The sequence below is a fragment of the Musa acuminata genome, chromosome BXJ1-9 (assembly GCF_036884655.1).
Source record: "Musa acuminata AAA Group cultivar baxijiao chromosome BXJ1-9, Cavendish_Baxijiao_AAA, whole genome shotgun sequence".
In the NCBI taxonomy this organism is placed as follows: domain Eukaryota; kingdom Viridiplantae; phylum Streptophyta; class Magnoliopsida; order Zingiberales; family Musaceae; genus Musa; species Musa acuminata.
This window is the reverse complement of record NC_088335.1, coordinates 12,240,258-12,253,291: the sequence shown is the minus strand read 5'-3', so window position 1 is coordinate 12,253,291 and position 13,034 is coordinate 12,240,258. Positions and strand designations below refer to the sequence as shown.

General features: G+C 35.6%; 1 protein-coding gene across 2 annotated transcripts; it reads left to right on the top strand.

Annotated features, from left to right (window-relative positions):
- Positions 1-1,011: 1,011 nt before the first annotated feature.
- LOC135593269 (sugar transporter ERD6-like 5) lies at positions 1,012-11,031 on the top strand. 2 transcript variants are annotated; one of them, XM_065083171.1, is made up of 19 exons: positions 1,012-1,132; positions 1,253-1,416; positions 2,567-2,629; positions 4,362-4,451; positions 4,553-4,612; positions 4,788-4,853; positions 5,250-5,315; positions 5,386-5,461; positions 6,270-6,334; positions 8,932-9,024; positions 9,108-9,188; positions 9,271-9,355; positions 9,938-9,984; positions 10,056-10,118; positions 10,222-10,281; positions 10,364-10,417; positions 10,497-10,556; positions 10,638-10,752; positions 10,840-11,031. In XM_065083171.1, the coding sequence occupies exons 2-19, from the start codon at positions 1,276-1,278 to the stop codon at positions 10,962-10,964; spliced, it is 1,410 nt and encodes a 469-aa protein (XP_064939243.1). In that variant the 5' UTR covers positions 1,012-1,132; positions 1,253-1,275; the 3' UTR covers positions 10,965-11,031. The 2 variants fall into 2 exon arrangements, with proteins under 2 accessions (XP_064939243.1, XP_064939244.1); XM_065083172.1 differs by having other exon boundaries at positions 1,013-1,165.
- Positions 11,032-13,034: the final 2,003 nt, after the last annotated feature.

Genomic DNA, 13,034 nt, shown 5'->3' with positions numbered 1-13,034 from the left:
TCACAATATATTTTTGTCCAGTCCTAGACATCATAGATCGGATACAGATCTGGAAAAAGATTCCAACTTTGAATGGAAACAAGCAACCAAAAACGGTAGCAAATATAAAATTTCCCGAACTTGAAAATGCCAATCCTCAGGTACTGCTTTACTTCATCTGCTTGCCCTAAAACTGCTTTGCTCAAATCTCCATGTTTGGATGAAAGATCTTTTTTCTTTTCATTGTTTAAGAAGATCATCGATTCGATATAACTCGGCGGGGTTAAAAAACTACCATATAATTGGTATGAATCGAACGATGAATATCGCTTAAGAAAAAACAAATCAGATATTAAAATGTTCCATTTTTAATTAAAACCCAATTATAAGCCATCTTCCTCTCTGTCGCTCTCTTTATCACCCACTGCTCGTCGATCCGCCCGCCGACTTCTCGCTCCATTGGTCGTTTGTTATTCTCAGGTATTCCTCCTCCTCCTCTCCTCTGTTTTCATCTTTTCTTCTTCCAACTTCTCGTTTCTTATTTTCCTCTTCCCTCTCCAACGCCTCATCGATGCTATAGCATATATATCCATATATCGGTATTGCAAGAAAAAAAGGACTCACTTTTAGAGTAAATTTACAATCTCGAGGTACTTGGCAGACGATACACAAATGGAAAAATACCCCCAGAAGATAGTCCGGCCTCCACCTCTGTTCATGTCCATGGATTGGACCCAAATCTAAAGAAAGACGAGGAGGAATTGTAAATGAAATCATATGTAAAATTTCTCGAGACTTGAATCCATCCAACCAAACGGCAAGAATGTGACACGACGATCCAAACGAAACGACGCCAAGATGAGACGGCCGTGACATGACGTATGTCGTTGCATCGACTCGAAAACCGGATGGGCACGAACCGGTCGCATACCGGTCCGCCATAGAACAGCCCGTTGAGAACGAGTCGGACCGGTTCAGACATGACCCAGGTTTGTACATTGATTGATAGGAAAAAGAACTCCGATAGGAAACAATTGACTGCGGACGATTCCGGCCGGTTCAGAATTCCTAATTATAAACCCCCCAGTCTCTGTCTTTGTCTCTCTCTCTCTCTCTCTCTCTCTCTCTCGGTCGTTGTAACACCGGACTCGAGGTACTGGGCTTCTCTTCCTCCTCCACAGCTCCCGTACGTTGCTACGTATATCTCTTCCAGGCTCGTGTGACGGGGACACTTGGTCTCCGATACACCCAGTTCTCATTCATTTATTCGCAGGAAAGGGGAAGGCGACAGCGAAGATGGAGGCGAATGAAGAGGGCGAGATGGTGGTGAAGCCGCTGATGCAGCGGGAGCGCGGGAGCTCTTCGCCCTCGTCCTTGTGGATGGTGGTTGCCAGCACAGCCATCGCCGTCTTCGGCTCTTTCGAGTTCGGCATATCGGTACGCCAAACAGTTATTGTGACGGAATATTGCGAGTTAGTCGAACCGATGCGAGTCGGGTTGACTTCTTGAAATTGAGAGTAGTGTTCTTCTCCTTTTAAGACCATGCTTAACATGAGAACGAGTTGAAGCTAAACATTACTGCCAAATTTGAGATAAGAACATGAGGAATGTTCATGCTTGATAATGACATGACTAACATGAATATTCATTCTGTTCTTTTAATATCATGATTTTCGTGATAACATGAGTTAGAAATGTCAGTACATTATTTCTTCAAACATGAAAACTATTATGAACTTGAGGTAATTTTAATTTGTGAAAGCATGATGTTCGTGATTTATGATTATATGATTAACATGATTGGTATAATATCCCGATTAGTTTTATATCGAAATTAGACAAGATTAAGATAGACTTATAAAGGTTTTATTGGTGTATCACTATTAACTTCAACTTAAGAATTTTGACCAATAGTTTAGGCCAAACGAAGTAAGCCAATTATCTTATCATGTCAAGTCGTGATATTTGGTATTGGAGTGACTACGTCTCACGTGATGGGTGGACTATTATTAGTTTTAGCATAAGTGTTTTGGCTAGTAGTCTGGACCAAACGAAATTTATAAACTAATTATCCTATCAGGTCGAGTCATGGTAATTATTTGTTCTTTCTCTAATACCATTATTAATCATTCTTTTTTTAATACCATGATTAACATGAGAACATGAGTTAAAGCCTACTACTATTGGGAAATTTAAGATAAAATAATGGTCAGTATATTGTACAAAAAAGTTGAAACATAAATTTTTTTGCAAACTTGAGGTAATTTTAGTTTTTGAAAACATGATGTTCATACTTTACAGTGACATGATTCACATGATTGTTCAGTTTTTGCTTTTAGCATCATGATTACTGCGATAACACGAGTTGAAGCTTACTATTATTGGGAAATTTATGATAAAAAATGTCAGTATATTGTAGAAGAAAGTTGAAACAAAATCTTTGCAAATTTGATATATTTGAAGCCAAAAACTCAATTTCAAGCTTTACAATGACCAGAGTGCCAATATGAAGCTACTTGTTTGGTGACACTTTGTAGCTTCTACGTTTTCCATCAGCAATGCCTCATCTTTTAGTTTATCCTTTCAGGTGGGATATTCTTCACCATCACAGTCTGGAATTATGCATGATCTTAACCTTTCGTTGCCCCAGGTATGTTTTCAATCAGCAGATGCACCAAAACATTAGTTGAATATATGATCACTTTGCATTATGGATTTTATATCAACACATTTTCTTTTTGAAGCAAGATATCCATAAAGTTCTTTATCCTTAATCCATCCATCATTGTTTCCATTGGATTCACATGACAATTTTAAGCACTAAAAAGGATGTTATAGAAAATGACTCCACAATGGATTGAAATTGAAAGCCATGTGGCCCAATGGGTTCTCAGCAATCGGCATAGTACCCCTCGAAGCCCAGCCTACTTAAAACTGCATGCATGGTTGGTACTGGCATGACATGATATCTGTGTTTGCTGGTGAGCAACACATAACCCTTACATGATAATCGAGGGCATGATATTGGTCATCCCTACTATGCTATGAAGGCCTGGTTTTTATAACATCAGCTTCAGATTTGCTGTGTTTGTGATAGTCTTCTCTTTGTCCAAATAGCTTGCAGAATAGTTCTTTCTAAATTTTATTTGGTTAAGAGCTCAGTAAGTTTTAATTATATTGCTTACCTAAAACCTCTGGTTGGAAGGATGAAGGCATTCATATTATTTTTATTGTTATTAAGTTAGTTTTCCCTAGTAGTTCTTCAAGAAACTCAAATTTTGTTCTATTAACTAGTGAGTTCTATATTTGACTTAGAAACTTTTTCAAGGATGTTCTTAAACTCTGAGCATTATGTTCTGAAATGTCTAGATCTCCATAAAGTTTTCTTATGGTTGTCTTAAGCTGTAAAGGAATAGTATCTATCTGAAAGGAAGACAAGCATGGGAGAAATGGAAAATCAAAACTTGACCATCAAAGTACTACACTAGGACATTAAAGTTGAATCGGTTGGTGACAGATCTATACTTTGTTTGGTGCAAGAAAGGAAGATGATAAAGACAAGTTCTTGAAATGAAAAAAGAGTTTCTCTGTTAATCCATTTTACATTTCAGCAATTTAGTTGTCTGCCACCTATTTGCCATTCTTGTTGCATTGTCTTGGATTTTTCTTCAAGCTTGTCTCTTCTTCTAGCTATTAGAAAGCCCATATCAACAAATGTATCCTCACTGTCTAGACACTCAGGAATATGAATGTTGTGGCAATCCATTTGGACTAACCAGAATGAGGTAGCTATCTGCTGCCACATAGTTTTTATAGCAGCAAATAGAATATAAGCAACAAAGAGGAGGAACTTGAGATGTCAAGTGATGTTAGTTTACTTGAAATATCAAGTGATCCTTTAGTACTGAGTTTTCCAATATTTTGGATATAACCTTGATGCCTCGTTTTGGATCGCTTGATCAGACTGATCATAGTCTTGATCTCAATATTTTCTTTTCTTTTTCTTAATGAACCATCCTGAGCTAGTTTCCTCTTAATAGACCGTGATGCTACAGAAAGTGCCAATGTGGCGCTCTCTTGGTCATTTAACTAGTTCCATACATGAAATGTTACTGAAATTGATGTGACTGATGCTGGTACTCAACTAGCATGGCATGTGCAATTTGACACGGACTACCATGTCTTGCATGATAATCCATATAAACTTATCAGTTATCTTCAGAGTAAACAAACTAAAATTGCTATTGATGTTGGCATCAAATGTAAAGGAATTGGTCATTATATGAACTGATCACCATTTTCGGAGGATTCATGCAAACTGCAAAGCATAGTTTCTTGTCTAATAAATTAAAAATATTCATTTATTATAATTGGCTATGCAGTACTCTCTATTTGGTTCAATCCTTACAATTGGAGCAATGATTGGTGCTATACTGAGTGGCAGAATTGCAGATTTAATTGGCAGAAGATGTGTAAGCTAAACATTCTTTCATTTTTCTCAAGACTGATTGATATCCGAGAAGGCACAAAATCCTAAAATTGATTCATTTCTTTGTTGCGCCATGTAATGCAGGCAATGGCAGTTTCAGATATTCTTTGCATCATTGGTTGGGTTTCTATTTTCTTAACAAAGGTTCTTATTTCCAAATTATGAAACTCATAACTGTTTTGTTCATTTCTGAGTTCCAAAAAAGATACACTCAGATAGTTGTTATCGATATCAAATACACCTCTCACATTTTATGAGCAATTATGAAAATAATGTTCATGATCTTGAGTACTGAATATAACGAGGTTATTATGTATAGGATATCATGTGGCTTGATCTTGGAAGACTTTCAGTTGGATGTGGTATTGGTCTTCTTTCCTATGTGGTAAGTTCACCTTATTAAGCCAAAAGTATTGCCTTCTTTTCTGAACACATCTTATATGTTAACTGTTTTTTGTTTTTTGACAAAGAAAGTGGCGAAGCCACCTGTAGAAACATGTGAAATGTAAACAAAAGTATCAGGACTGACACAGTACACAAAATCGCTCTATATCCATGCCATTTATTATCTTTTTCAATTATGCTATGAGCTGCTCATTTTTGTTTAGTATTGATTATCTACCAGTCTAGATAATTTATTTCAACCACTAAGTGTTCTTTGAGGTTGATCATGATTATGCAGTTATAGTGCATATCTATTAGCAGTACTTCATGAACATTTATGTCTGGTAGAATAAATATCATTATCAATGTTCAGATAATTCTTACAAATTCTAAGCAGGTTCCAGTTTACATTGCTGAAATAACACCAAAGAATTTAAGAGGAGGATTTGCAGCTGTGAATCAGGTAAAGGAAAGAAGCTGGATTCTACAAAAGCATTTTTGTGTGTGATTCTTCTGATAAAATTCTATGGCAGCTAATGATATGTTGTGGAGGATCACTTGCTTACTTGCTTGGAACAGTCCTGACCTGGCGTATACTTGCAATTATAGGTAGGACAATTTCCTTTCACAGTAAAGGATACTTCTTGATGCTAGAAAGATTGTTTATTCCTTATGTTAGATTTGTAATTGCAATTATTCCTTATACAACATTGATCTCTGCATGACCATTGCACTCTAGGATGTAAACATGAGAGTTTTGGTTCAAAGACTTGTCTTGAGATGCAGATAGGTAAATAGCTATGAGTTCTATGTAGAGGAGAAATCTGGTCCAAATTGCTCATGGGCAGATCAGTCTGGCATAGTATGGGCTTGCACCTAGCACTGCCTGGCTGCTATAGTAATGAGCCATGGTTGGCATGAGCCAAAATCCTAAGTGACGTTTAGAGGGTTCTCTAGATGCATGGAACATGGGCCCTCTGCAAAGGGAGGAGTCATTGAATCTTTGATGGTTCTCGCAAAACCTGAGAGCTGTTCTTTGGAGATGTATTCTTGGAGTGGAAGCTCTGATGTCTATCACTTGATCGCAGTCCCTCTTGACTGTGTCATATTAAGTTTTTCTTTTTTTTTTTCTTCATGATGTTTTAGTTCTGTTTTTTGGTGTAAATTGCTATCCTTTATCCTGGTATTTGCATCTCATTAGTAGACCGAGGCAGTGCCTGTTTCTTCAGAAAAGAGGAAAAAAATGGAGAACTGTTCTTTTAGTCTCCTTTAAGTAAGATACACATTCTCCTTTACAGAAATAAAGGATGAGAAAGAAATTTATGATCCCCAAGTGAGCAACAATGTTAGGAAGTTTCAGACCATTTCCTTGGAGTTTTGAGCATGACACAAATTAACTGGAGAATTTTCTTTTCAGGTACTTTTCCGTGTTTTCTACAACTTCTCGGTCTCATCTTCATTCCAGAGTCTCCAAGATGGCTGGTTAGTCACCTGGACCTTTGTCATAATTTTGAAGTGTTTTAGTGAAAACTAATCTTGAGGTCTAAGCGTATATGAGCCACATGAATAGAAGAACTAGTTAATCTAAACTCCTCAATCACCAGCAATGTAAAATTTCTATATAAGAGCCTTAGAAATGTATCATGTCTCTGTATTCATAATTCACAAAAGAATATGGAAACTTTATCACAGTGCTTCATAGACATGCATACAATCGGACAACATAAAAAACTGTTTTCTTTTGTGTTTTTTTGTTTGTTTATCCTCACTTATTTGTATAAACAGTTACAGCTTCAACAGGTATTTGAATCCTTAAACAGTATGATGAATGCTTGTGTATGTTACATGTTATGATTAGTTAGATAATCCAAATTTTCATCTTTAATTGGTTATTATCCGTTTGTATCTTTAGTTTTTTTTTTGCCAAGTATATTACTACAAATATTCATGAAATTGATAATTTTAAAATTCATAAAACAAAATTTAAACAAACAACCTTAAAGATCAAGTTAGGGTTTGCATATTTTGGCTGTGGTAGGTGGTGGGCTCGATTGATTTGTGTTAAAATTTTATAGATTGATTTGTGTTAAAAGCAAGGATTGAAATACTGTATTGTATCGGTGTTTCGAGCTTGGCTCGGTATGGTACGGTACCGTATACCGAGTAGTACGCTAGGGCATACTAAGTGGTACACCTAATTTAGGTGTAAAATCCTCCAAAAATATCTGAAAATAAAAAAAAATTAGGATAGGGTTTTTAAGTTAGAAATAAATATAGTAATAGTATAAGTTTAGCAAATCAATATAAATTAGGTAAGAATAATATCACATATCTTTTTCGGGCTTTGAGGAATAGTCTTATGCAAAGTTCGTATTTCAGTTCGTTATGGATTGTCCTTATGTAAATATTGAAATATCTACAAAAAAATTATTTGAATTGTTAGACTATTTTTTTATAATATAAACTCTAAAATTCAAATGAATTAAATAATCAGATATGTAGATATACCTGATTGCTGATTCTACCACTAAAACGAACAACGGGCCTCCACGGGTGGTGGATCGGGGTCCTCGTTCTTATACATCTACATATCAATTGATCCCACGACATAGCGTATTAATACACCGTATGCCATTGATGCATCAATATGGTGATGATCGTAGGTTGATCGTCATGAATCACATTTGTCCGAGGCAGCTCCTAAGGCATATATTGGTGAATGTCAGACCTTCTACTTTCGATACTGATCTACTGCTCTGTATCATACTGTTGCTCAGAGAAGGATGACTAATTATCACCGTACTGTTGTTGCCCGTATGATTCTCCATGATATGACGGGTGTGGATACGATGAACTTCTTTCTGTGTCTACATCATGTAGGCTCTGTTGCAGCTGCTCAAATTCATCCACTGCCTTCCCCTTCCCCTTCCCCTTCCGCGTATAAACTTGACCAGTACCTTGTCGAGTTCTATGATCTGAATCTTGGGTGACATGTGTAAAATGAGACCAACGACTCGGTCTATTGCTCCAGTACCTTGTCGAGTTCTATTGCTCCTCGGTCTATGCACCACCCTCAAATTGTGTAGACAAGACCAACGACTGCCCGACATCGCCGCCATCATTCGTCGAGACACTGTTGTCCGTGTTGTTGTCATGTCTCTAGATCGAGCGAGTTACTAAATGTGATTGTGAAGGTGTCTTGTCGCCCGACTCGATTCTTTCCAACGATACGACTGTTGAAAACCTATGAGAAAGGGCTCTAACAATCAATTTGACCGTTGGAGCATTGTTATCGAGCGGTAACGGTTGAGTTCGATCGTTACCGAGTGGTAATAATCGAAATCGACCGTTACCGAGCTGTGTCGAGCGGCAACGATCGAAATTTCGACCGTTACCACCCGATATAACCCCATATCATCCTATACGGGGCGCTTTTAAGCATTCTGCCCGGTATGCTGTTGGACCGGTATGTACCGGCTGTACTGGGTGGTATCATTCGAAACTGAATACCTTGGTTAAAAGTAATAACTACTCAGACAAAAAAGTTGCAAAGAACTTGATATCAACTAATGACATTAGCAATCATGAAATATCTCTATTGCACTCTTTTCTGAACTATTTTGCTCTTACTGGCGAAAAATTCTCATTATTCTTCATTATTAAATGGCTGATACAAGGTAATAAAAATTTGATTGTTGTTTCTTAGTTCCAGCTGCTATTTTCATTGCCAGGTTAATTTTACTAAATGTTTAACTCATATAATCAACAATTTTCTCCTTTATTTAAAATTCTTGCATTTTAAAGTCTCTCTCCATATTCTAGAAAGTATAGTTTATTTCTACTCATCAATTAAAAAAATTAGGGAAAAGGAGAAAATAAGAAAATTAAAAATATTATTATTTAGAACAAGTGAAATTACTGGTTTTTAGACCTTAAAGATGAAATGTTTCATCTCCTAAGGCCCCAGGGCATAATTATTTTTGTTGAGGTGGATCATTGGGTATCCAAGATTGGACTGTTCAGTTCAGTAAAAATTTACCGTTGATTAAACTAAATCCAAGCATGTGTACATCATGCAGGCTATGGTAGGTAAAGATCATGAATTTGAAGCAGGATTAAAAAGACTAAGGGGGGAGCACTCCGATGTTTCTCAAGAAGCAGAGGAGATAATGGTACTGTGTTTATCTTCAAACAAATTTTCTACACAGTTACACAATAATTTATGTATTATAAGAATGGAAGATTGTTGACCCAGGAGTTCACAGTAAACCTTCAAAAACTTCCTCAATCTGGTATGCTGGACTTGTTTCAGAAGAAATACCTTCACGCAGTCATCGTAAGTGTTCATCATCTTCAATACATATGGGTGATGCTTTAATTTTGCTTGAGGGTTTCTTAATATTTGAATTCAATAATAGGTTGGAGTCGGACTTATGGTGCTTCAGCAATTTGGAGGAGTCAATGCAATCTGTTTTTATGCAAGTGAGATATTTGTCTCAGCAGGTAAAGTAATAATATCTCTCTCCTAATTATTCCAATTAAGAGTGTAACTCTGGCCTCATCTAGCAGCATTATGTTTTTCATGTTCCAGAGTAAGCAATAGAAATTTTCATTTATGTTTTTCTTTTCTTTTTTTATTAAACCAACTCTGGTGGTTCCAACTACTATCTTTTGATGGTGGGAGGTGGTTATTCATTTGAGAAGAAGAGGTCAAGGCCACAAGTATGACTATCAATTGTCTGGGATCTTATGCAATTTTTGCTTCTGAAACTTTTAGGGAGCAGTATTTTCTTCTTCTTGAGAAAAAACTGGCATGAGTTTGCCCATTGCACTAAAAGGTCATCACAGATACAAGCTCCACAGAGCTGAAGGCACAGTCAATATACAAAGAAAACATCCTGCAACACTACAGGAAGCATCAAGTGTTTTTACCTCCAGAAGCTTCACAAACAATGAACATAATGAAAAACAGAAACAATGTCACCAATTCTTCATGCCTCGAACTTTTAATTTTTGTTTTTCTGGGTGAGAAACATCAAATAAATTTAATTCCTATAGGGCACTAAAACTTTGTGATACTTACAGGTTTTTCATCTGGTGATACTGGAATGATTGCAATGGCCGCAGTTCAGGTTCATTTTCTTAAACATATTCTACTTTGTTCCTTGATTTAAGACAGCATAACAGAATTGCTATCTTGCAGATTCCAATGACCACCTTAGGGGTACTTTTGATGGATAGATCTGGAAGAAGACCACTTCTAATGGCAAGAAACTGCATAAGCAATTTAAACCCGTCCATTTCAGCTTGTCCTTTCTTTTCTCTAAAAAAAGGATTCACACAGTTTCTCAGTAACTTTTCGATTCCAGATTTCTGCAGCAGGAACATGCATAGGTTGTTTCCTTGTTGGTATATCATTCATGTTGAAGGTCTTTACTAGAACCTGCTACTCTCTTGAATAAATTTTACAGAGAAAAAGAAAATCTCGTACTGATTTCCTAAGGTCAACAGGGACATGAATTCTCAAAGGAATTGAACACCGTGCTTGCTCTGGCTGGCATACTGGTACCTATATTCCTGTTGTTGCATAGCAATTGAAAGTGTAACTTTCATATTTATACTTTCATGTTTCTTGTCATATCAGACATACACGGGATCATTCTCGCTGGGTATGGGCGGAATACCATGGGTCATCATGTCAGAGGCAAGTCACCTGAACTCGAAAGAATTAGATAAAATTATATCCTGAAACCATAGGTTCTGATAATTGACATTTTGGATACAGATATTTCCTTTGAACATGAAAGGAACAGCAGGAAGCCTTGTGACCTTGGTTAGCTGGGTGGGTTCCTGGATTATCTCATACACTTTCAACTTTCTTATGATGTGGAGCTCAGCTGGTAATGAGAACCAACGTAGTGTCACTTATCATCTAATATATGACACGCCTTTGATTCGATGCATATTAATATGGACAAAAATCGCAGGAACCTTCTTCATCTTTGCAAGCATTTGCGGTCTTACTGTTCTATTCGTGGAGCGGCTTGTACCAGAAACCAAAGGACGAACTCTAGAAGAGATACAGGCTTCGATGAGTTTGATTTTACAGTGACCATACAAATTGTCAAGTTGGGACAACTAAATCATCCAATAAAAAGAAAAACAATAGCTTTCTTCCATGATAAAAGCTTCTCTTTTCAAAAATGTTTTGAATACTATGCTCTGGTACCATATTTATCATGATTCAAACCCAAAACCGTATGACTTTGGGAGAGTCATATACCGTCACAAGAGTTGCTCACATTCAATGTGAGACTATCATTGGGTCTTGGTGTTCTCAGCTCAGGATAACAGTTAGCTAAATTAACTTTTTGTTGATTTATTCCATATACTTTCTTCAAGCTTTTACCTCATAAGAGATTCTAATCAGAGATTGAGTAAAAGGTTGCCATAACCCTTTTTGATTTCTAGTTGGAACATCTTAATGACTCTAGTGATAAGTTTGTTATCAGAATCTTTTGATCATTTTCACCACTTGACTCTAATTTGTTTTCCAGGCTTTTGTAGATTTCTGCAGGTCCTACTCTTGAGCACACTTGGAATGGATTCATTGCTGTCCCCATTGTCCTAAGACTTTGGATGATCTTTCGACTCTGAGATGCCAATTTCAACCTTGGTCCAGAGGTACATCGATTCCATTTGATCAGATTGGACTCGATTGGCTTTGATTGAAAAAGGAGGTATAATTTTCAAGAACTGGTTCGAATTAAAATGGTTTCAATAATTTCATGTTGAGATTTTTTTTTCTATTTTATAATAAATATAATTCTTAAAAATATAATTAATAGTGTCAAATTTCTTGATTTGGGTTGAGATGAAACAAAAATGGTTAAAATTTTTAGTGGGACGGGGAAAGTTGGAACATATTTCACCTCTTCTAAGCTTTAAAATGGCTAAAATGCTTTTATTTATTTATTTTAAAATGACTAAATCTCTATCATCTCTCCTTTCACCTCTATTTACTTTTTTTTTTTTGAATTGGTCCTCTCTATCTCACTTGTTATCATCCAACTTAGTGTTCATATTTTTATTCCTTTGACCAATAAATCTTTTTTTATTCTTTGAGACGGTTTACGTAGACAATTTTACTATAAACTCTCTCTAATATATGTTCTATTATAACTTTCGTCATAATATATATCTATATATTTTAAAATTTTAACATTATATCTAGGAATATTTTGTTTTTAATTTTTAATAAATCAACAATGTATTTTTCCTCCTTCCTCCTCTTCCTCTTCATCTTTCCCCTATCACTTTTTCTTCTTCCTTCTTTTTATCTTCTCCGTCGTGTTCTCTTCTTCCTCTTTGGTATATACTGTCCCAGAGATACTCGATAGAATAGTAATGTCGGTATTACGAGATTGCATTCCTTGCTACAAAATTTGTATTAAGTTCCAAATATTGAGTTCCTTATATTGCAATATCCATTATAACAAAATCTCACATCTAATATGAATTATCAAAAAGTAAAAGAAAGACCAAAAACATGGAAAAACAAGACGAGAACGTCGGGGGAAGCTCACACTCTAAAGATGCATCTGATTGCTTGAACTATCTATCAAAGGAAAAAAGAAGAAATGCTCAAAATTTAAGAGAGTTTGTTGAAGCCTCTTCAGATCTGTGACTTTTGTTTTGTAACCTTAGTGGTTTACTAGACTCGATTTAAAATCTCATTCAATAAATTTTATATCTAAAATATTAAGAGTTATAGTTAGTAAATGATTTATGATGTTGGTGTACTTGACCGGCTTATCAAAGATTAAACGCTTAAAACATTATTAAAACCTAAAATATTGATGTGTACTACATCAACTCATCTAATAAATTTACATCTCATCCAATAAATTTAAATCACAATCAATAAATTTTAAATGATATCATTGGCAGTAAGATGGATATAGAATGTCGTATTTATCATTTAATGTTTGCAAAAACATTAACAATTTGATATAAAATATATAAATATATTTAATTTTTTATAATCATAATAGTTTTTTAAAAGAAATTAATTTTGTTTTGGAGTTTTAACGAAGCCAAATAAAAACATAAGTTATTACATTTTATAAGGATAAATAAGAAAATCACTTAAGCTCCACTATTTTATGGTTTCTTCTTTGAA

Excerpts from the sequence above, each read along its gene's own strand:
- LOC135593269 (XM_065083171.1), top strand. The coding sequence starts at position 1,276 with ATGGAGGCGAATGAAGAGGGCGAGATGGTGGTGAAGCCGCTGATGCAG. Across the intron at positions 9,025-9,107 it reads AAGAAGCAGAGGAGATAATG|GAGTTCACAGTAAACCTTCA; the intron begins GTACTGTGTTTA and ends TTGTTGACCCAG. Across the intron at positions 9,985-10,055 it reads TTGCAATGGCCGCAGTTCAG|ATTCCAATGACCACCTTAGG; the intron begins GTTCATTTTCTT and ends GCTATCTTGCAG.